Source organism: Odontesthes bonariensis, chromosome 19, assembly GCF_027942865.1.
Source record: "Odontesthes bonariensis isolate fOdoBon6 chromosome 19, fOdoBon6.hap1, whole genome shotgun sequence".
Taxonomy (NCBI): domain Eukaryota; kingdom Metazoa; phylum Chordata; class Actinopteri; order Atheriniformes; family Atherinopsidae; genus Odontesthes; species Odontesthes bonariensis.
Window position 1 is genome coordinate 23,068,309 of NC_134524.1, and position 25,388 is coordinate 23,093,696.

Genomic DNA, 25,388 nt, shown 5'->3' on the forward strand with positions numbered 1-25,388 from the left:
ATTGAATTGGTAGGCGTTTTTTGGAGCCAGGCTACGGCTTAAGTCCAATTAAAACACACAATCGTATGGGTGTTCAACAGTCTTCTTCGTCACAATACAATGCTGCTATTACGAAAAATGACTGGGCCAGAACATTTTTGGGCAAACCCTGATCTTTCACTGCAATAACCAAGTTTTTTTTTTTTTTTTTTGCCCAAAGCCAACCAAGCAACGAATGAAACGCTCTACTGCCGCTGTCATTGTGTTTAAGCCATTAAATCTTAATCATTACATTGCTATAGTGTTAAAATGACGTGAAAACCTTGGATTTTATCTGCAACTTAAGACAAAGATATCCGACCTTTGATCAGTGTCGTCCAGTTCAGTGCCTCGGGGGCCACTGCCCTGCATGTTTTAGATGTTTCCCTGCTTCAATACACCTTGCCGAATCAATGGGTCATTGACAGGCTGGTGCGGAATTAGACGACAAGCTGTTGAGGAGATCCATTTCATTGGAATCAGGTTCGACAACTGATTGCCGATACATTTTTTCCCAGTAGACAGTAGAGCCAACATCCTCCAATTAAATACCTTCCAATTATTGAAAATACAACCGTAGTGGTATTTTACAAACAGGGTTTTATGAAGAGAGAGGCAGAAATGACACCCTAGAAGGCTCTCTGATAGGTGGTCTTTTATCATAGATATCCCTTCATATGTCTTGTTCTCTTATTGCCACGCTTTGCATGTAACAGGAAGTGCAGATGAAAATTGCTTTTGTTTTTCTTAAACGTGAGTGTCCTTGTTATATTTGGCCTCCAGCAACCTCAGGCCTTTTTTTTTTTTTTTTTATTAGCTTGGAGTGACCTTTTGAGATCATTAGAAATATGAAACCCAAACTGAGACTTCTCTGTGTGTTCACTTAAAACCAGACTAACTCTAAGCTTCCCGCTGTTGCTCAGCCTCTTTCAGCCCGTATCCAAACATCAATTACTGTCTGACACAGAAGCCTACACTTACAGCTTGCCTACTGTACGCCACTTTAGCTAAATAACATAGTGAAGAGCTCCCCGTTACCCTCAGCTACCTGCAGGTAAATGATATAGCTCAGGTAATGCCACCTACCCCCATACAGGCCTCCTGTTTGGACTAAATGACATAGCCACAACTATTTTACCTTCTTTAACTGTTATTGTTGGGTGCCCATTGAGTGGTAAGGTGCTTATTTGTCTCTTTTCAGTTTTACTTTTGTAGTTAAAGGTTTGTGAAGTGAGGTGTGTTCTCAATCATAGCTGTTAACCCCTCTGGAGTTTTAAGGCAGAAAGTAGTTCGGGGATTTTACTTTGGCGTGGTCGGCTGAAAGAAAGTTATTGTTCAAATCCAGCAGTTGGCTCCTCATCTCAGATACATATTTACAGAATAATTACTGGCATCTTTCTCAAGGAGATGCATATGTTGTATCATGCTCGAGCTATGCAAGATGTTTTAGCTCTTTTAACCATCACATTGGATACATGAGATGAATATATAAACCTGACAGATGAACTGACAGTGTATAAGCGATGTCACACACGAGTTTTAGCTAAAGCTCTGTTGATCCCTGAGGGTGAACTTTTATGTTTTGTTTTTTTTTGCCAACGACTGTCAAGCTCACACAGTCATGCAATGAACCACAACAAAGAGGAGTTTATTGAAAGGTCATCTCTCAATAATATCAGTCAACTTCTGAGTCGTTTTTGAAAATACATGAAAGTGTCATTGGTTTCCAACATTATAAGTTTAGCATAAACGGGAGGAAACAACCAGATGGCTCAATCCAAAGCCCTACAAAATAGAGTACGAACACATTTGATTGGCATAAAGTACTTGAGGTTATAATGCAGACTCTTTATGGGTTCTTATAATCATTTCCGGTCTTTTTTGCTGTTAACTGACAAGAGCATTTCCTAAACTGTCACAGCTTAATTACGGGATGTTTCAGGTTCACCTGAGCCATCCCTAACTTTAAGCTTTGTCTAGAAGGAAAGTTTTAGGTCTAATCTTAAAGGTAGAGAGGGTGTCTACTTCCCGGACGTATACTGGCAGCTGGTTCCACGAGAAAGGGGCCTGATAACTGAAGGCTCTGCCTCCCATTCTACTTTTAGAAACTCTAGGAACCACAAGTAAACCTGCAGTATTAGAGGGCAGCGCTCTGTTTGGAAAGTATTGCTCTACGAGATCTTTAAGGTATGATGGAGCTTGGGCACTCACATTTTTCTTTGTTTGACTCGCGCACTTATGGAATAATAAGTCGGAAACTGCAGTTGGTAGAGTAAAGACATAGATGGTTATTTGGCACTGCTCCAAATCGTATTATGTTAGAAACTGTCAAAATCGTTTCGTCACATATCAGTTTATCTCTTTGTTTTTAAAGCAGAATGTGATTATTTTTTTCCACTGAGCCCTCTTCGTTTTTTGCCTGTAGAGATATGTTGGGTGTGGACTGTGCCGGTAACTGTTTCAGGCATTATTACACCGACTGGAACATTATTGAGGGCAGCCTCAGCATGCCAAGACATAGACTGAAAGTGTCTTCTCTTGCCAAAAGATGTAGCATGAGAAATAATGGGAAGAACACAGCTCCTCTTGTCAACTTTGTGTACTTAAAACTTGGCTTTTAAAAACTGTATAAGATGCAAACATCATCCCCTTTCAGAGAGGCACCTCTTTCTATTTGTTTAGTTGATGACAGACATCCCATCCATCACTGGCATACACCTGTAAAAGACAAATATCACATATAGAATGGCTCTATCCATCACTGTGGTATTAACCTAGATGTGATAAGTGTCTAAATGTTGTTGGTTTAACAAAATGATGAAAAGATTAATGCTGTGTTGCTTGTATTTGAAATTGAGCTACTGATTTTCCTATGTGGAGTTCTTAAATCCATCCAACAGTGTTAGTTTTACTCGGCTTTCATTATTAACAACCAATGAGTTTCAGCTTAAAGCTTACATATGTAAACTTTTACATCTCTCACTTTAGTAACCGTCATCTTGGCTGAGTTAGATTGAATAGCATCCATTCCCATGAGGTCAGCCCTAAAGGTCAAAGGACAGGGTTAGGGGATGACAATGGTTGGTGTTAAATCACTGGTTTGGTGAACACAAACAAGTTTTTCAAGCTGCAGAGGGGCCAGGAAGCATGTGCTTTATTTAACTTTGTTTTGACCTCTAGCTGTGTCTATCAGAAAACAGACACAAAAGGGAGGAAACTTCCTTATTTTCTCAAATTGCCAGCAGGGTCAACTCAACATTTCCTTGTTTGAAGGGAGTGCTTCATCCAATCAAAATGCTCGGTAGAGTGCTTCCTTAATTTGGATTAACGTTGTACAAATGAGACACCAATGATTGTTTTTAGTGGTTTATTTTCAAAGTCTGGTTAAAGTTCAACTTGCAGGGTCACCGCCCCATTGGCTTAAAGTGTAGAAACATGTAGGTTTTAGTAGTAGGTTTTAAAAATCATAACTATACCCGACAATAACATTCAGAGCTGTTTTAGAATAGAAATAGAAAAATACTTTATTCATATATATATTATACATATATGTATACTATATTTTACATATATTCATTTATTTCAATATGTTTTTCTAGAGTTTTGTATACTTGGAAAAAAAGAAGACATTGCTAGCCATTTGCATAGCATTAGGCAAAGTAATCAAGCTAGGATATGTTTAGCAATACCAAAAATAGATCCACACAGGAGTTTAGACATTGAAAAAGCCAAAAATGTAAATGCACACACACTTGGCAGACCACAGCCATATATTTATGAACCTAATAGGCATAAAAAAAAATCAACTTTCAGAGAGAAATGGTTTGTGATGTGAGGAGGGCCAGCAGAGAAACGAGGTGTGCTACTGGGTTTGCGATGCTAACTCATGATTGCTAACATTGTTTTGACAGTACTGTTAAGTTTGCAACCACACACACACACACACATATATATATATATATATATATATATATATATATATATATATATATATATATATGTAATCAAAACAAAAGTAAAGTTGGCCATTTACTACTGGATGATTAACTTGGACTCAAAACAGAACTGCCAAAGGAGATTAGCTTGTGGCTTATTAGCCATTGCCCACTGTATGCTACCAGAGATGAAAACAAGGCTTACAGTGCACAGTTGTTCTTTGAGTGGGGCTTTAACTCTTGGTACATCCTCCTGTCTGAAATGAGCACCACACACCACAGCATTTAAAATTTTTTTTCGTTACAGCTGTATCAGTTACAAACTGAATCCAGGCTAAGCTAGCTTTTACTTTCTTTTAATTAGGAAAAAAAACTGAAGGGCTTCAGTTTTTTGAAGCATTCCCGAATACAATAATTCAGCAAATTGAAAATCCAAAATAGAGACAAACACGTCACTTTTTCACAAATACAAAAACTGTGTACACTCCTCCGTGTTATGTAAGATGTTTTTGGGCACGTCACTGCTCAAAATTCCTACTTTTTTTCCCCATAATTTCTGCACTTTTCACAACATTCATTCACCGGAAAGTAACTTTTCAAACTCACATTTCCAGAAAATACGATGTGTATACTTTACATATGAGTGAGATGTAAAATAATTACGGACCACACAAAAATAAAACACCATACCAGCTTTCCCTGGTAGAGTGGGGATATAAGCGGCAAAAACAAGGGACCTATACCGAGGAGAGGCGCTCATAGAATATCAATCTCATGCTGCACTGAAGGCATGAATCTGAAGGTGATACAGCGTCAATTTTTTTTAAATGTTGCATGATTGAATTCAAGCTAACATGAATGCAACTTTCAAGTTATTACATTAATTTTATAGCTTACGAAAATGGACTTCTCTAAGAATACATGTTATTACGCTGATAGCCTCTGTTTTTAATAACTGATCCTAAGTCGAGACACTGCTTATAAAGGAACAGATGACGGAGAGAAAAGGCATGCACCCAAACAACAAAAGCCAAACTGGAATAAAGGATGAATAGACAGCAGGGAGGGGGGGGGGGCGGTCTGCTCCTGCGAGAATAAGATGAAGGTAAAGTGATAGTGGATGCGTGTCTCAGTGGGATGGGAACATAAGAAACGGAGGGATGAAAATCCCTCTTGGGGCCCCTTGATGAAAGACTCCATCTTTCCATCCTTGAATTCCTTCAGTATAATCCCGAAGCAGGTCGAGTTGGGGGGGGGGGGGGGGGGGAACAGTTGCATTGGAAGAAAAAGAGGAGAAACCGGTCAAGATAAGAGGAGACCGATAAGGTGGCATCGGCCAAATTGTTTGTGGTTAAACCCTTTGCAAAAACACTGAAGGAGGAATGAGGGGAAAAAAACAGGGACAGTTTGGGAAGTTATGTCTATTTTACTCTTAAAAAGAGGTGTCACGAACTGAAACCTGCCAGAAACCAGAGTTTTCACTCCTAAAGGACCGATCTGCTCAAAGAATGTCGTGATCGTTTTGGAAACTGTTTGGTTCATTTGAGGCAATCTCACCTCTCGAGGCATTGTGACTTGTCATAGCAGCAAAAACGCAGGCGAGGCACTTTTTCGTTAACAGTTGCTTAGGTCTTTTCAATAATCAACTACTTCCTCTCAGCAAAATCAAAATCAGCAGTCTTCTTTGCAAAAGCCTCAGAGTCGGTTTTTTGCTTACATTTTTGCAGTGGGACCCCCTGAAGTAAGTAAACCCAGGTGCTCTGGTGGGATCCCCAGGCCATACGAGATCTCTAATCTCTCCAATGTGTTCCTGATCTACTCCAGTTGATCTCCGAAGGAAGGTGCCCAGGAGGCATCCTGATAGAATGTCCAAACCATCTCAGCTGGCTCCTTTTGACTTCAAAAAGCAGGGGCTCCACTACAGATGCGTGAGCTTCTCATCCAGCCACCCCATAGGGGAGCTTCATGTCCATGACTTGCGTCAGTAATCCTTTATGTTTGATCACTCTTGTGGTCTCATTTCTGTGCTCAGGAGTGAAAGTTCATGCTCACGGATGAGCAATTTGAGAGACGACATTGGCCCCCTTTTCAGCAACGCCATACGTGATTTTAAAGAGTTCATCAATGATTCGTGCAAGATTAGACAGAACAAATATCATACAGAAGTGACAAAAACATACGATTTAGCCACAAAAGCTTCATATCAGCGTCACAAGCTCTCCAAATTGTGTTAAACAAAATGGATTGGAATGAAAATATTGATATATGACCAAGAGCGGAAGCTTCAGCTGCAGCTCAAACACTTCCAAGCATTTTTTCTCGTTGATTTGTGACTCAGATGCTGAGAGAAAACAGTTAAGTGCTTTCTTTTTATCATAAAGAAAAGCTGTGCGTTTCTGTATTTCAGTGTGACTGCTGCTTTGTTTTAACTGATGAGCGGGATGCTCATTCGAACATGACACCAATAAATTCAGCTGAAAGGGGTTTTATTTATTAAAAGGCTCCTCTCCAATGCCTGCATTGCTCCGCGGGTCGATCTCTTGCACTGGTTTAGTCCAGTTTTTAAAAAGGAGCCCAGCTTCGAATCAAATCTTTAACCTCGGGCAGCAACTTAGCTCCCAACCTGTAGGTAGAATTCATGGTGCTGGGAACCTCTAAGGGTTATGGAAGCTTGAAAAGTGGGATCTTTGTATCCTTCCACTAACATTTGTTTTGTGGAAAAACCAAAGAGAATGGTAGATTACTTATTACTATTAGTTCGCCAAGTTAATTTGGAAAACTAAGAGGGCTAGAAGCTCATAATTCGCCTTGCAAAGCAGCTAGATTTTCACAAAATGCACGAAATTGTGATAACGAGAGAAACCATCCTTTTCGAGTTGGTGGCCGCATTTTTTTCCGGATCCATCTGCCACCTATCTAGGCATCTCTGTGTGGGTTCAGCCTTTAAAGTCAACACACTACAGATGAAAGTCCTGATGCCTATCACCGCCTTGATTTCTTAGTGCGATCACTGCTTGCTGCCAGTGTGAATAACGACAATAGCAATGTATTCGGTTACGGAATGTCCTCCGCATGTACACTTACTGTCCACCGCTGCAGCTTTTCTACAAAGAAAATCTCTTTAAACGATATTTCAATTTGATCCCAAAGCAGAGAGCAGGCAGATAATGAGGCATGCATAGTGGTGCACCATGATAATGCTGTATGATTCACACGCCCTCACACACGAAAACATACTTAGATTGCACAGATAATCCGTGCAAGAAGCAGAATGACCCCCGAGACGAGCATGGATGATGACTATCTTTGTCTCTGTCTTCTGGGTTTCCTTATCATTCAGCACATCTCTAACTTACCTGTATGCATGTATGTACGGATGTCTGAGTTATGCTCTTGCATGTATGGTTATGTATCTATAGACTACACCATAACGTACAGGACAATCTTATCAGCAGTGGGCTGTCAGCCAAGTATTCCCCTTCCCAACGCACACACACTCACACACTTGGGCCCCTGTATGGCATTTTATCGGCGCTCTCCCTCCTTTTGATGCAGGAACGCCACAGGTTTGAGATTGGCGGAGGGGCCTTTGTTTAGGCTTCGTCTCAACACACTCACCCACACACACACCGGCGAAGGAAAGGTAGAGCAGCCATTTTGCCCCCCCCATTGTCTGCTTACGGCCTGAACAGACAAAACCTCCCTCGTCTTTCAGTCTGAAACGATAGCTTTGAACTTCTGTCTCGCCACTGCTCTCCACATTCACACCACCCAACACTTATAGCTGCCCCCCCCCCCATCAGCATCAACAAACACTGAATTAAGCCAAGCTGGGGTCAAAGGTTGCAGCTAATACGAAGGCCACAGTGGACCAGGAGGTTAGAGGCATCACAGACTCAGACAGGCAGATAGAGCTGAGTGTGCACCGGCACTAAATAAGCTTCAAGTTATTCTCAGACACATTCATCATCCTTTGTCTGTCTCTTCTTTTATTAATGTCCTCCACCTGCTTAGTCATCTGGCGGTTTTATTATTTAAGTTTCACCTGTGGTTAAATGGAAAACCTCAAAGTCAGACGTGCTTTCTGACAGCATGACGCCATCATCTGCTCTTAGTTTCTGATGCGCTCTACTGCCCTCACATGGTTCCTTCAGGGACTGATATTTGACAGAGGTTGAGTTGCCCTATGTGGGAGTATTTTCCTAGAAAAAACATTGTGTATTAAGTTCCCTACTTGCAGGTGGATTGGCAAATTGTGGAAGTTCATCATTGACTATGGAATCGTTTGTCAGCTAAACAGACTCCACCTGCCGAGGAAGACCATAAGAGAGCAGAAACTGATGCATTGTCCGTCTTTGTCAGCACACATGGAAAAGTTTGACTTATTCAAGTCTAATATTCCAATAATCGTCACTACACACTCAAGTGAACGAACGGAACGCCATATGTGAGGAAGTACCAGGAAAGATCTACAGTCTGTGGCCTCGTTCGAATAAATAAAGATTCACCAAGATTAATGATGATGGTGGTGCGAGATATCCGGTGTGGCGGCATATGCCGCAACCTGTTTTTACTTGACACATATCACTTTCCAACAACGGGAGCCACTTGGCTTTGAACTTGGATGGTTGATATACTGTCAAATCAAGAGAAGTGAAAGGTTTTTTTACAGGCAAATGTGCCTGAACACGGAGAATAGGCCGACCTATAGCAGCCTCTCTAGCCTTTTTTGTTTAAAAATGTCTTTTGAAAAGTCTGATTGAACTTTTTTTTTATTTTTATCAGACTCTGCTTTTGATTCCACCCAAAAAATATGCACTTTTGATTATTTGCACCTGAGTTTTCCTTGGCTCAGGCAAGCCAACCTCTTCAGTCTGCCTTAACATCCATAGAGGCCTCGAACCATCCGACCAAATCTCTTCAAACAAGCTTTTGTGTCTATTTTTAGAAAAAAAAAATTCATTTTGAATATCAAATCCAACCGCTGACGAGGACCGGTGGCAGAACAGGACATTAACTCGCTTTAGGAATTCAAGTTAGACTTTGGTAACCCTTTACTTAGCTCTAATGCTCTGTTGGACAGAACTGCTCATTACTGCGTTTATAGGCTCATTTGTTACGAAGGGAACATCACACCACAGTTGTTTTTATCACATATCCACTCACACACACTTACACGTGCACACACATAAATTAAGACAAAGCCCAAACAACCATTTATGACATACTTGTGTTCGGCAGAGGTGCCCTGCCCTGCTTGTGACTGAAGCTTAACCTGAGTGAGATGCTGTTAAACATGTAAATGCTTGTTGCCTTTTCAGTGTGGAAAAGAGCGGTAGGATGTGTAATTATGCCTGCTTACGTGTGGGGTATTTCCTAATTGAAACTCTGGCATGTAGTTCATTGCCTGAAACTAAATGTCACTTCTTCTGTTTTTCGATCTGGGGGTATGCGGTTGGTGGCTCGCCGACTGGCAGGTTTGGCCGGGCGTTGGATTGTATCACGGGGCAGCGGAGATAGGCCTCCGCTGTGTCCCGTATCTCAGGGCTTTTATCTCGAAGGAGCAAAGAGGAGATAAACAGAGAGTAAGAGTCCCACGCCGCTGATGCGTGCACGCCAAACTCGCACACCGATACGGAAAATATGCACATTAGCAGCGGGGTATTAACAAACTCGGCAGGAATCTCAATCCTGATCCAACTAAACACAGCTGGCTGGAGCTCGCCTTCACACAGGCACACCTCAGCTTCTTTGTCACACGGACGAGGAAAACGTGACCTCACGCGTCTTCTCCTCTCATAACTAAAGAAAGTTGAAACAACAGAAGACGGCTTGATCCCTGGGATCAAATCCGAAGTAATCCCTTTTATTTAGGTCACAGATGTTAACAGACTCACGGGCGTGAAAAAAGAACATTTAAAACCCTTTCGGTTTTTAAGGTTTTTACACACGAGGACATCATCGCAAACGAAAAAAATCATCTGGTCTCTTACCGGGTCTGGAAATAAGGAGGTAATTACAGCCCCCAGATAAACAACAACAACACGAAATGATTCACTGTGTCATTTATTTCAGAAAAATTAAGCCAAAATGGAAAAAAGCAATGTGGGAAAAAACTCAGTTCCACCCACACCGCTTCCATAGGAAATAAATACACTTGATTAATTGATCATCAGTAAGTGTGAGCACTGCCACAAAAGCAGATGTTTTGGCAGTTTCTGCTGGTCTGGAGCTTTCAGGTGTGTGTTAACACAATGCCGAGGTTGGGAAGACATCGGCTCTGACCTTAGAGAAGCAACGGTTGCTGCCCATCAGTCTGGGAAGGGTGATAAGGCCATTTCCAAACTATGTGGAGTCCATCATTCTACAGAGAGAACGATCATTCAAACGTGGGAAAACCTTCAAGACAATGGCCAGTCTTCTCAGCAGCAGATGTCCCAGCAGGTTCACTCCAAGGTCAGACGCTCAGAGAAACTACAAAAAAGCTACATCTCAGACTCTACGGGCCTTAGTTAGCATGTTACATGGCAAAGTTCAGTAAATATTAAGATATTGCTGTAAATGTAAACGTACATCTAAAATCTTCTTTTCGGAGAAATCGCACAGATGTTTTGCTCTCCATTCTTTGAATTCCATTTGCTCTGCATTATCAATGTTATGGCAGCTTTTCCTCCATTACCCCGATACACTTGTTGCTCAGGAATGTGTTTTTTCATCGCTCTTTATCTTTAAACCCTCCTGGAGTCTGGCATCTTATTTACTCTTTTACCTGATCTCTTCCCCCCAAAACATACTACAGCATGAAGGACGAAACTCAAAACAGTGATGATATCTTTGGCAAAAGGTATTATAGATGAGTCTGCTTCCCACAAGACAAGGACCTCTTATACCCACTTTAGCTCATTACGCAAAGCAGCAGATTAAGGGAGATATTGCTGCATCTCAGTAACCTTTAGACACACATTTATATTTTCACAGCTTTGTCTTCTATTTTTCTTTTGTTAATCTCTCTTGGGGGCAAAAAAAAGAAAGGGTATGGAAACTGGCTTTCAAGCCGTTACCACACATCATTGTCTACATTACTTTAGCGGTCACACCTGCACGCTGCTTTGAAAGGTTTAAGTGGGCCTTACATGGCAATTACATCTGCCGTTTGCTCTCAGGAGTTGTCATCGCCTCAGGCTAATTTTTGGCGTGAATACATGGGAGTCTAACATATCACTTAACCAATTTAGTTGAAGTCTGTGCCACCCCGATTTTAAAAAAGATTGGGACACTACAGGATGGAGCGATTTTCAAATCTCAAATATTTTTTTCGTTCACAACATAACTATGAAAACAATTAAGATGTTGAAAGTCGGACGTTTTTACTATTTCAGGAAAAAGTTTCTCTTCTTAAATTGGACGGCAGTAATGTTTCCCCCCAAAAAATTGGGACAGGGTCATGTTCACCACTGTGTACCATCTCTTTTTCTTTAAGTGACCATCCATAAACTTCTGGGAACTGAGGCGCAAGCTGCTGGATCTTTGGGAGAAGAATGTTGAACCATTCTTGTCCGATATAGGATTCTGTTTTTCTGACCTTTCACCAATGAAAAACATTGGTGAAAGGTCTGGACTGCAGGTCCGTAGGTCCAGGACACAGACGCTTCTAAGATTAAGTCATGCTGTTGCCATAGATACACACTGAGATTCAGCATTGTCTTGCTGAAATATGCAAGGTCAATCCTGGTCAGGACATCTTGGTGGCAGTGCATCTTGCTCCTCGTATAAACCTTTTAACATTCATGATGCCTTTTCAGTTGTGCAAGCTGTCAAGCACTAATGCACTCCCATAATACCAGAGACGCAGGCTTTTAAACTGAGCACTGATAACAAGATGGTTGGTTCCTCTTCTCCTTAGTCCATTATTTCCAAATGGAATTTCAATCATTGAGGAACATTATTCTGAATTTGCTCCGAAATGTATAGACACATTGCTGAACCTCTGCCCATCTTCCCTTCTGAGAGACTCTGCCTCTCTAAGGTGCTCTACTTATACCCATTTGTGTTACTGACCGGTTGACACTTAACCGAATTAATTGCAACATCGTCCTCCAGCTGTTTCCTTTTTAGTACCGCTTACTTTCCAGAATTTATGTTGCCCTCGTCTCAATTTTTTTGAGATATGTTGCTGCCATCAAATTCAAGATGAGCTAATATTTTTTCAGGTAATAGCAAAACATCGTACTTTCAACATTTTACATGTTCTCTATGTTTTATTGTGAAGAGAATATTGGTTTATGGGATTTGTAAATCATAGCACTTTGTTTTTATGTACATTTTACTTAACATCCTGACTTTTTTTTTAATTGGGGTGGCAAGATTATAGGAGAAAATGCCATGTTTCATATTTTCTTCTTAAAAGGTAGGGAAAACTGCTCTTTTTGTGGAGAAAGAGGTTGTAATATTTCTTGCAGAGGCTCACAATGTAAGTTCAAATTAAAAGCTAACATCTGAGGAAGTTGTCTCATTTTGATTTTGCCCTTAGCTGTCCTCCTCACACTGTTACGGTCTTTCTGTCGGACAGCTGAGAAAACACAGCCACTTTATGACATCATCACCGTGGGACAGTGCACCCGACTGACCACTAATGGGGTTTTTATTGGAGGGGAAAGCACCTGGATGAAAAGAGAGAACAGGTTGCTTTTTTTTTAATGGGAGCCATCACCACAACCAGATGAGTCAGAGGTGCAGAGGAGGGGTGGGAATCTGTGCGAGGGAGCACGCAGGCAGGACAAACAGTCTGTGGAAGGAGGAGAAGAAGACAGGAATGCGAGCGTTGATCAGCTGGGCTTCGCTGAAATGCAAAATGATTGAATTCACATTTAGTCGTAGTTTGATGACTTGGCGATTCCACACTGCATCTAAAGATCGCCTATAAAAACAGGACTTTGCTCAGTTTTGAGGATTTTTCCTTTTTTCTTGCGAGATGTGGTGAACTGGTCACGCCAGGTTAAGTCCTACAGTGGGGGTGCTATTTGAACTGTTTTTCTTAGTTCAAACACAAAGCTCAAGTAGTTGATCAGGCACCCCATGTACAGAGGTTACAGCCCCTCGCTGCAGCCGGCCCAGGTCAGGAGTCCCAGCTCAGTCCCTTTGCTGCAGGTCATCCCCTTTGTCTCTGTCCCCCATGTTGAGCAACTTTTTAAATAAAGGCTACTGGTGCCAAAAAAAACCTTTAAGAAAGGAAAACGGTCTTACCTTTTGTACGCAGCCGTTTTTGGCTGCTGATTGTTGCAAATGAATCTGAGGTTTAGGCCACAAAGTTTCTTTGTTAACTTTGAAACACTTTTTAAAAGAACTCTGATGTTTACTTTTGCGTGATTTTACACTTTTTGGGTTTTCAATTGCTGTCTGGTTAGGTTTAGGCAACACAACTAAGAAAAAATATCCGATGGGTGAAAACGCGCACTTATTTAGGAGACGGTTGGTAAGCTGCCTGTTAAGTTACTCTTTATCTGTGATCAGGATGGGCAGTGATGCCTGACTGAGCCTCCCAGGAACTAGAGAACGATGCCCCTTGGTAATGTCTAAAGGAGTGATCAAAGGGACAATCGGGATAACATTCAAAGTAGGTCATCGGTGTCATGTTTTACATAGCTCAAACATGAAAGGTACATCAATAAGTAGTAGTTGTTTTAACAGTGTTATACAATCAAACACTGCTATTTGTCCCACAACTTTTTTCACACCTGGTCAAAGGGAAATAAGAGTCTATCATATGCTTCTATGTTATACTGGGCTTCACACCACTTTCCTTTTTCAAATGTCCTCATGCCTGTGTGTTTCAGAAACAAAAAAGTCAGTTTTATGAGTCGACAGACCGAACAGTCCAAATTTGAAAATTTCCTCAAAAATCTGGAACCTGAAAAGACTCAAGAATATGCAACCTGCAACGAAAACCAAAAAGCCTTGCGTTGACTGAAAACAGGGGAACTGGACCTGAGCAGAACCAAAAAAAAAAGGCCAGACCTCAACTTATCAGGAAAACACAGTCTGAAACCAGCATGGCACAGGTTCCACAGCTTATTGCGAATAAGAAATGGCCGACAATGTTTAAGTTACGCAAGCAAAACTTTTGAGTTTTACGAAATGTATGCCTCGCTGAGATGTGTAAAATCCATCCTCCTTGCCAAGAACTATGGCAGGCCACATTCAAACCACCTATTCAAGCGGGCCTTCTGATATCCTGCTTTAACGAGACGTAGGCAGTTTATCTTTTTCTATCTTAACCGAGAAAGCGTTTGAATTATACTGACAGTGCAAGCTTGAACTTCACAGAGTGGTCTTTAGAGAAGCAAGGACATGAATTTGAATAAATGAATATAGTTGGAGAATAGTAGGTCGTTTGGCCCCATCTTGTGGTACCAGCCGTACTTGGGTCATCGGGTTTAGGTGGACCCCAAAGACATCTGTTAGGGATACTATTTTATAACTTCTTCTTTCTGTTAGGCCACTGTCTACTTAAGGCATCGGTATCAACCAAGCACCTGACCGCAGAAGATATGCTACTCAAAATGTTTACATGTTTGGAATAGTTTGTCCATGTGCTACAGTTTATCCAAGGTCCCAAAGTTTATTTTGATATGACAAACTTCAGCCGGGCGGGTTTTTCACGAAAAATTCATGACCCTAGGGAAAAACTGTCAGTGAAATGTCTGCTGCGTTTAGAAATACGCATCTTTGGAGGGGAGGAAACACGGTCTTGTATCATCTCTGAGCAGGACAAACAGGTCTGAGATAAACAAATGTGTTTGGGTTTCCAGCCTAAACATTCCCACCAAGCGAGGATTCCCCCAGTTTACCTTTTCTGAGTGTGCAGACAGCTGGTGTGGGAGCTGCTGACGTTTGGATTAGTCTTTTCTCTTGTTTGATTTCTAACAGCATCAAAAGTACTACGACTCCGAGCGTGTTTGGTCGCTCTGGCCCTTTTTGCCAAGGGCGTTTGAGCTTCTGCCGATTTATGTGTGCGTTTGCATTTGGCTCAAACCGTAATTGAGTTTTCACACTGCCCCGCTGATTAAACGTGTCCCCAAAGACCCAACATTTGCCAACCCATCCCTCCGTGTTTCACCCATCATCGTCCCCAAGTGAGCATGTGGTGTGACAGCTCAAATCTTCCTCTTAGCACTCTCTGGCCCGCAGAACAATACATCCCAATGAAACTCTCAGAGGGCCCGAGGGTGTGTGTTTATGGCTGCAGGCGTGCGCGTTCATGGACAACGAACACACACTGGCTTTCACACGTATGGCGGCTAGAATCTGTCTGTCCAAGCACTCCCCTCTATCAGGAAGTGAGGTAGGCCCGATGAGAGCAGTAAGTCCAAAGAGCTTATTGTCCAGAATAGGCTCCATTGTGCCCTTTGTGGTGGAAGGGATTTGTGCCTACAAACTGACCAGTCTGCTGGAAGGTAATGAGGAGAGAAGGTCTGGATGAGCTGGGTAGAGACCTGGCAGGCTGGCATTAAAACAGACAGGGATGTGAACTGGCGAGGTTATGAGACATTGTCGGGACGCGGGGGAAACACTGACTGGGGGATTGACTGATCGCTGATAAAAAAAAAAAAAAAAGAATTTCTGTATGTGTACAAAAAGGGAAGCACATAATCTGGAACGAGAGACTGTCCTCCTTCTCAAAACAACCCCCAGGGTCATTTACTCTTGCTGGCAATAATCGCTTATAATTACTTTTAAAGATTACGGAGCCTCTAGTGGTTGTGAGAACAACTGCGCTTGGAGTACCAAAATGCCTTCCTTAAGGTGTCAGAGGTGTTACATTTTAGTCCGAACCGTGATGTTTTTTTAAACCGTAACCAAGTAACCAAGGAGTTTTCTAACCCTAAGTAAGGGATGCTATTGCATAAAGCCAACCAGGAACTAAACACCAGGAAGTCGACGTGACACGTTACCAAGGCAACCAGCAGTATGGTGTCCCTTGCGTGATGGTGACGTTATAAAAAAGAATCCTAAGAATCCTAAAACCCAACCAGGAAATGTCAAGATCGTTTCGTTATTCATTGAACACGACCCAGAAGTGAGAAAGCCGACACATTCGCATCACATATTCCTGCGTATTGAAGAGCCCTTCGCATCAATTATCAACGCGGTGGGTACCCCCTTAATCATCACTTTCTACAGCTTTCTATTGCTTATTGACAGGTATCCCAGTGTGGTGGTAAGTGACAGACCAGCTGTAGCAATAATAAACGTCAGGTAAATGTCACTCCAAACACTAAATTCTAATCCAGAACTTACAACGGTTGCTGATGGAAGCCAGAGGGGAGACGAACAGGCTCACGATTCCCAAGGAGACAACTTGTGTCTAATCTTAAGCTGATTTTCACTTGCTTTTTTTTCCCTCTTTATTTTGACTTCCACATTTACACAACATACATTTTATCGCGGATGCCATAACCATACTTTTTCACAATGCTACGACTAGCATCTACTCTCACCTTTTATAGACCCCTGAACTTTTCTGGTGTAAATATGTCCCTGATGCGATTAAAAAAATGATTTTTCATTAGACAAACTGAGATGCTTGTTCTGGTGGAACCCGACTGGGTCGGTAACAGTTGACCAGAACAGATTTATCAAAAATTCGTCAATCTGTCTTTGTGTCATTTGGTAATAGGGGTGGGACGATATGCTTTGGTCATGATTCGATTGTATCACGATTCTTGATAATTGCGATTCTACAAGTATTGCGATTCGATATAATCAGTAATTGCAATTTTCTTCCTCCTTAAAAAAAAACAACAAGTTGAATCATACACTTCTACAATGAATGTTCCCATAAACGATGCACATCAGTATGTGTCAGTCAGTCCAGCAGCTGACATTTATTTCAACTCAGACATAAAGAGGTACTTAACATGTACAGCATTTTTTAAAGTTTACAGTTACAAAATGAATTCAAATATCCATACAGCACAAATGTGGGCTAGTTTTAACATAACTTAATGTAATGAATTGATGAAGTTTTTCTGTACACGAATATGACGTAATATAATCGATTCTGGGGAGAAAAATCGATTTTTAAAATCATCCCATTAAAAATCGCGATATGTACATGAATAGATTTTTTCGCCCACCCCTATTTGGTAAAGCTCTTATTTGGTCTAGAGTTCCATTTCATCCCCTCCCTTTTTTATCCCTAAACTCCTCTTTTTGCAATCTTTCTCTTTTCAGCAGACTGCAGTTTCACTTACATGCCATGTTAGGGAATAAAGATGGTTTCAACCCTCAGAAACTCAGCCCACCTCGCTCAAACAGTCAGGGACACCATGCAGCTGACCATCCAAAACATCCTCTGAAGTTTAGATTTTAGAAGCCATGTCACACGTTTACTGGCTTTTCACAAACAAGTGAACTCGAGTTTTTCACCTCATCTAACACTTCACCTCTCACCTTTTTACTTAAACACCAGACAAACAGCTGAGCTTTCTGAAGTGACCCGTGACTTGAAAAATACTCGAAAGAACTCAAAGCTGACCCCACAACCAGATGAAGTATGTCTTCCCGAGGGACTTTTGCATAAACAGACGCTTGAAAATAAGTTGCTGGAGAACGGTTAAGATAGTGCTATACCTAAAGTCATGCCTAAAGACGGGTTAGTCGCTGGAAGGAGGAAGTGGGAGGCTGGTCTACGGAGGAGAGAAGCTCAGTGGAAGAAGCGACGAAGCTAACGACGAGAGAAGAAGAAGAAAATGTGCATTCGAAAGCAGAGGCAGCGTCGGGGTAAAGGAAGCAACGGCGAGGTGTGAGAGAAAGTGGCTCCCCTGTGGAAGGCCTGCATAGTTTCTCTGGGTGAAACCAGGTGTGAGTGTGAACTGTGGGACAGACAGCTCCGGAGAGCTGCCTTTACCCGGCACAGCCCTGTCATTACGCTTACCAGTGTGCCCCGAGGCCACGTGGGCTGGGAGCAGGGCCGCAGCCTCAACTCCAGACTGTGCTGTGAAGGCAGAGCTGGGATCACTGACACTTTAGTTATACAGTCGCAGATGGAAGGTTCCATTTCATTTTTTGGGCTGTAACCTTCTTCGGTACTGAAAGGACTCTTTGAGTTTTCTTTGTACTGGAAAGCAGCTTGAGTGTTGTCAGACTGTGAGATGCTAAGCTAAACTAACCAGCTGCTTCTTTGGAAGAGGTCCTTCATTTTCCGTCAAAGGTGAATATCGAATTAAGATGAGAATTTGGTCTTGTGGAGCTGACTTTGTCAGGAAGATGCAGCCACACAGGCACTTACATGCATGCACATCTGCAGCAGTGATTCCAGGTACCAGCTATTTTACAGCGTGGTGCCTTTATCTGGGGAATTTATGAGCACATTTTTCATGGAACATTAATCCAAATAATAGGCCCATCTTCGAGCTTTTGGCAGCAGACAATCTTTCCGATGTCTTGCAGTGTCATGTAGGTTTTAATTGTCAGCTCTTGGATCCAACTATATGGAAGTTTGCAGCAAAAACACGACAGAAACCCGATTTCAGACCGTTTTTAGCATCAAAATCAGATCCTCTGACTTTCCTTTGACCCCAAAACAAACATCTGTCCCTCTCTCAGCCTTTTCCTCCCATCTCCATCCATCTCTCCTCTCCGTACCATGTTATACTGCCTGAAAGATGAGCTAACCGCAGGCTGTCAGCGGCTCAAGTCGTTTTGTAAATATATGCCTCTTACGGAATTGTTGAGTCCAACCTCCTAATGGAGGGGCTCCTGCTAACCTCTAATTCAGAGCTCGTTAATGCCGTTCATTGTTTTTATGCTGCCACCTTGTGGCTGATATTGAGCAATGCAATCTGTCACTTGCAGATTGAGTCGTTAGAAAAAGGAGCCACGAAAGATTCCATCCATCCATTTTGCATACCTGCTACTTTAAATCAAGTATTGAAAATCAACAAGCAGTTCATTCCGCCATGATTTCAGAAACGGAGCATTAGTTCACAGAGAGACTGCGTGCCGCTACACGCTCACATATAAAGCACATCACCACCCCTCTGGGATTTGGGGTTTTGAGGCCCACCTTTCCTCGGGAGAAAGGGAGAACGAGAAGAAAAAAAGAAAAGCACAGCTGGTCTGGACATGTTCCCTGCTCATGTAAACACGCTCGTCAAATAAACAACAAAAAGGACAAAATGGCCTCCCTTTGCAGCTCGACTGGATGTGTTTCCCAAACATTTCTCCGTCAGGTAGGTGGTGGAATGGAACTGAAGGTGTCGCTGAAAGACGGGAAAGAAGGATGTAAAGATGCTAATGCTAATGATGCTAATGATAAAGCTGCGGATGAGTGTTCCTCTTTAACATCCATCCAACTACAGTGCACAGTGAAAATGAGTACACCCCCGTTGAAAAGTAACATTTTGAACAATATTTTAATACACACACAAGTTCTTCCCAAAACGTGCATAGAGTAAGTTTAATACAACATCTGTTCAGCTTACAACAGAAAAGAAAGGTCAATAATATAACTTAAATGACCTATTTGTCCATTTTTGTGAAATTATGCTGGTGCAAAAGTGAGTACACCCCTATGTTAAACTCCCTGAGAATGGGCCGTGTTGGCCCGAAATGTCATGAAATGAAAAGGCATCGTTGTGCGTTTCATCCTTGCCTTACATTGAAATTTTACATTTTGAGTCTGCACCAGGCTAAAAGAGACGTGTGTGAGATTTGACTGAAATCCTATGGAGAGTATCTTGGTGTCATCAGATCACAGGACATGGTTCCAGCAATCCATATCCTTAGTTTGTTTGTCTCTGATGAGACAATGATAAACAAATTTGCTTTCGATGGTGTCAAGCCTGTGTGGTGGTAAAAAGTGATTTGTACAAAGAAAAGTGCCCCATGCTTAAAGTCAAGCATAGTAGTGGGAGTGACATGGTTTGGGGCTGTATGGATGCTATCAACAGTAGGAAGCTGAATTTCACCAAAAGAAACATGCTTGTCAACATGTGCTGTGACTACTGAAGCAGATCATGATACTCTCCATAGGATTTCAGTCAAATCTCACACACGTCTCTTTTAGCCTGGTGCAGACTCAAAATGTAAAATTTCAATGTAAGGCAAGGATGAAACGCACAACGATGACCTCCCTTTTAATGCCTTTTCATTTCATGACATTTCGGGCCAACACGGCCCATTCTCAGGGAGTTTAACATAGGGGTGTACTCACTTTTGCACCAGCATAATTTCACAAAAATGGACAAATATGTCATTTAAGATATATTATTGACCTTTCTTTTCTGTTGTAAGCTGAACAGATGTTGTATTAAACTTACTCTATGCACGTTTTGGGAATAACTTGTGTGTGTATTAAAATATTGTTCAAAATGTTACTTTTCAACAGGGGTGTACTCATTTTCACTGTGCACTGTATAACATTGCCCAACAAGTTTGTTGGTCAGAAAATCAGATCATAAAATGCTTAATGAGCCCAACAGAGCAGTGCACCTATGTTTAATTCCCAATTGGACGTCTTTTTCTCATCTCTTTTTCTCTCTCAGGGTCGTCCAGGGCCTCTCGGTCCTCTTGGCCCAAGTGGACCAGAAGGACCACGTGGGGGCCCGGGGCCTCAAGCGCCGAAAGGAGAGAAGGGCCACCTCGGACTTACAGGACCACCTGCGGTCAAAGGAGATAAAGTTAGTGTCACAGATTAATGATATATATATATATATATATATATATATATATATATATATATATATATATGTTGTTTCTACAGCACATCAGTGAGCTAGTAAACTCTTTATATGTGCATACATGAAACCAGTAACAGGTGACATGAGAAAGCGCAATTATAATTATCTCACTGGAATTGCACCTGTCAGTGTCAACTGAACTGGTTAAGACCTTCAGTGCAGAGAGTTCAGTTGATTGAATGAAACAGGTCAGCTGTGCTGCTGCAGGGTTGGAACAAAAACCTGCAGCCACACCGGCCCTTTCACCGATCAGTTTGAGACCCCTGATCTAAGGAGATGCAGTAGATGTAGATGCAGTGGGATCCTCCGACTAAAAAAACAAAACATCCATGCGGTGATATTTGTTGACCACCAGATGGTGGTATTTAAACTAATTAATGAATTAACCCAGCGAATCCTTTACTTGTGCAGGGACCAATGGGAGTGCCGGGATTTAAAGGAAGCGATGGAGTACCTGTAAGTAAAACAGAAACACACTCAACACGCTCATTTTGCCCATGGGATATTCTCATTTCGATATGCTGTCATTTGATTCCAACTTCTTATTTGAATGTGTATGATTTTCCTACCAGCGACATTTTGAATTAACTTCAGAAGCGTGATGAGTTTAAATGCCGAAATCAAACTTTCAAGCATCCAAAATTCACCATTATGTTTAAAGAAGCAAGAGCTGCAGCCATTGTTTGTTTTTTGTCGCTTCGGGAACAATCCTGAAAAGTTTCGGTTGTCATGGGTCACCTAGAAATGCCAAAATGCAGCCGATTGGGAACGTTGTGCTTCACTTTGTGCAAATATTCTCTAAACAATATAACCAAAGATGGGACTGTTGGCTAATGGTATCATAAAGGTGTGTACAAAGCAGCTTTTCTGGAGTTGTGGCTACAAAGTACATTTTCTACCTTCTTTTCAGCAGCTTAGCTCTGCTGTGATGTTTTCTTTTCATTCAGAATCTAAAACCTTGGTGGACTTTTTCGAATGTTTCCAGTAGTTATCTATGTTTTTTTTTTTTTAATTTGGGAGCAGCTTTGACCAACAAAACAATAAGCAGTCGGTATTTCTGACCCATTATTTTAGTTCTATACAAGGTTCTCGTGTTTGGGAGTAAAATATAACAGATCTAAAAAGATTTAACATGTAAATGGAACGTAATGATTCAGCACTGATGAAGGAAACTTCAAATTCAAATTGTTTCAAAATTGTGGAAGAATCTCCCTTTTTTGTGATGACTGTTTTGAGCTTTTTTTGTTTCTTAAATACAGCGAAAGCTCACGTGGCAATAAGAGATAAAGCTCCACTGCCGCCATCTTTGCCCGGTCTAGCCTAAGATCTCTCTCCTCTCCTTCACCCTTTGCAGGGTCACCCCGGTCAGATGGGTGGCAGAGGATTTCCAGGACTGGACGGTTGCAACGGGACAAAAGGGGATATTGGACCGCCCGGTTATGGGGCGGGTGAACCTGGAACCCCCGGACCTCGTGTGAGTTCCTGTCTATTCTTTTCTTTTTTCTACTCTTTTATGACAGAGGGTTACTGATGGTGTTCTTACCCCCAACAGGGGCCGAGTGGACGAAAGGGGGAGAAAGGAGATCCTGTATACTCCTCGGATGATTCCGCATCGGTAAGGTGTCATATTTGTGCATCATAACTCTTGGTTTCTGAGCGTGAGTTCACAGGTCAAAAAACAAATTATTTTCAACTGAAGGCTGTTTACTGTTCAGCTTTCCTTCTGCTCTTTGTGTGATTCGTCCTTCCATATTTGATTTCTACCGCTCTTTCCCTTTTATTTTTTCCCTATATCATCCTTTTTTTTTTTTTTTTTTTTTTTTCATATTTCGTTTGTCGATTTTGTTTTGTTTTTTCGACCTGTTTTTGTACAAACTGTCAAAGCTGCATCCGAACTGCAATGATGTGATCTTAAAAATGTTTTATGGATTGTTTTTGGCCAGTAGATGGTGCTACAGTAAAGCTCCAGTAGCTGTCGGCTCGCTCAATGATCTGTTTTCCTTTTCTTTCGTCCTTATTTAGGGTTCACCAGGACCCCCCGGCCCACCTGTAAGACTTGCATGTTTTTTTTTTTTACTGCACAACTTTGGAATTTAATTCTCTGTTGCTCTGCAAAAGATGTTGTTCTGTAATTTAAGTGCCAAGTGTAATTTTTTATTTTTTTTTCATCATTTCAGGGCGGCCAAGGTCCTTATGGTCCAACTGGATTCCCCGGTCCGAGAGGACCCGATGGATACCCTGTATGTTAACTGAATTATCTGCCTTTATGCAGCTTAAAAACCACACACAGCTACTTATTCACGTCTAAATGCAGTGATAAGAACTTGTGAGGTTATGCTTTGCCATTGATCAAAATAAAATGGAACTAAAAGTACTCCTACGTACGTCAGTGTTGGTCAAAGCCCCTCTGGATCCTCAGGCCAATCTCATCACACAGTCGATCTACATGATGAGATTCATTTGATTATAGCTATAGTTGGACTATGCTAACAAAAAAAAAAATATCGTCTCCTTCGACTTCTGGGTCACGACCCTGGGAAAAAATCTCCCAATTCACCATATATATATACATATATATATATATATATATATATACATATATATATATATATACATATATATAAAAATATAAAAGCACGTGTAGCACGACTTTCAACCGAGTTATCTCGGGGTCTTAATTCAACTGCGGTGAACCCGATCCGGTCCAATTTTTAGTCGGACTAAGGTGTATACATGAACTTAATAACTCAGTTTTATTGTAATATAGCCATTAATTTGATTATTTACAGTGCCATGTAACCCCACTGGCTGATGCCCCATTAAATAAAAAATAAATAAAAAAACTCTTTAAACACACAACCATAAATAGTACAGTATAGAACCGCTAATACTAATAAAGCAATGCAATAAATAAATGGAAAGATTATGTGACCCTTAAAAAGAAGAGATAAGAATATGAGCATAGAAGGAATAGAATATTTAGAAGAGCTTTGGGCTTTTGAGACTTTATTTTGTCTCTGGAAACCACAAAGTATATAACTCAGTATGATTTAAGTATGGATATGTGTATTTTATAGTGCATATCTTTATATGAATACTTTTAATTAGTATTGAATGATTTACCGTCAAGTTCTAGAATAAAAAAGTAGTCCATGCACCTCCTGATAATTTTTTTGGGGGGAAAAAAATAAAAAAAAAATTTTTTTTTAATTCCTCAAAATAAATAGATAAAACTATAAAAATGGACGCACGGATGTTCTTTTTTCATATGAACTCTTCCCCTTTAGAGCAGCACAAAATCATCTGAGGTTAACTGGAACGCTACCACAGAAATGAAAAACTAAGCCGATGTGACGGGAATGAACGTTACCGTGGCGACACGATTGGTAACTTCCTGCTAAACAAAACAAAACAAAAAAATATGCCATTATTTATCTCCTTCAGAGTGCAAACTGCCCTGTGATGGATGTAGGAAAGCCTCACATAAAACGGAGAGCAAAAAGTCCGCTGATACCTACTTTTATTTAGCTCACATAACTGTTTCCACTGACGGTGAGATGGTGAGAAAAAACCCGACATTTAATAGAATATATGACCCATTTTGTTTCGACTTCACTCCCCTTTAATTTCTGCTGCTTGTTTCGGCTACCAACAGTTTTGTCGTCATTAGAAGCGTGTTTTAATCAGTCGTATTATCGTTTCTTAAACATCGATTTGTGTTCTGCTGAGTGTCTCTGTGACGCTGAGTCTGATTCTTTTGTCTCTTTTAAGGGAGCCCCCGGTCCTCCTGGTCTCCCAGGGGAGGTGGTAAGTGTCAGAAAATGATCCAAAGGATGAAAACGGATTGTCACATCACGTGTTACACGGTGGTTTAAGTGCTCTGGGTGGACGTGTTGCTAACCCTTTCTGTTTTCAGGGGAGTCGTAGTAACGGATATGAAGGAGAGAAAGGAGATAAGGTATGCTTTGTTAACTGACAAACTCACTTCACACCTGCACACGTAGGTCAGCCAATACAGATTTTTTTTTTTTTTCTTTTATGATTGTTTAACGTGCAAATCGTGCTTTTTTTTTTTTTCTTTTTTTTTCTGTAGATTAGATTCGTGGCAGAATGTATTTCCAGATAGAATATACGCCAAAGAGAAAGAAAAGCTGATGGGAGTTTTGCCACCTTGCAGTCTCAAGTAGTCATGGGGGACAAAAAGAAAGTACACCCTGTTTTTTTTTTTTTCTTTTCCCCTAATTCAGTTTCTCGTTAAACTTGTTGAGCTGCCGCTCCCGGGAAGATTGACAGCGAGAGTTTTTAGCCTGTGAAATAATCTTTCTCTCTGAGGACATGATGGACTCCAAATAGCCTCATAACCCTTAAAAACTTGATGGGCAGCAACAGTCTTTCCTTCAATAAGGGTGGACTTCCTTCTGCATTTTTGTCCCACTGTTTGCTAAATAAGTAATGACACAGCCTAATATGTTACATTTTGTCAATCTGCGGTTGTATTTACCTCATTTTAAGATTATACGAGGAACAGTTGATTTTCTATCATGATACATTCAGATGTAGCATCCGCAGAGGGCGGGCGTTCTTTTTCACGTAGAATTGTTCCATTCTGCCCACAGCGACTCGCAGTAAGGTAACTGGGCCAAGTTCTCGGATCAGTTTCACGTTAAAGGGATAGTTCGCCTCTTTTGACATG

The 25,388-nt window shown here is 41.3% G+C and overlaps 1 protein-coding gene across 3 annotated transcripts in view; it reads left to right on the forward strand.

The window, feature by feature from the left end:
* Window positions 1-25,388, forward strand: part of col4a6 (collagen, type IV, alpha 6) — a 152,040-nt gene that overhangs the window by 88,271 nt on the left and 38,381 nt on the right. For all 3 annotated transcript variants that reach the window (XM_075451428.1, XM_075451427.1, XM_075451429.1), the window contains exons 5-12: window positions 20,501-20,635; window positions 21,107-21,151; window positions 22,050-22,169; window positions 22,248-22,310; window positions 22,718-22,744; window positions 22,873-22,935; window positions 24,467-24,502; window positions 24,612-24,653. In XM_075451428.1, the coding sequence (XP_075307543.1) occupies window positions 20,501-20,635; window positions 21,107-21,151; window positions 22,050-22,169; window positions 22,248-22,310; window positions 22,718-22,744; window positions 22,873-22,935; window positions 24,467-24,502; window positions 24,612-24,653 (531 nt within the window). The remainder of the gene's footprint in view (window positions 1-20,500; window positions 20,636-21,106; window positions 21,152-22,049; window positions 22,170-22,247; window positions 22,311-22,717; window positions 22,745-22,872; window positions 22,936-24,466; window positions 24,503-24,611; window positions 24,654-25,388) is intronic.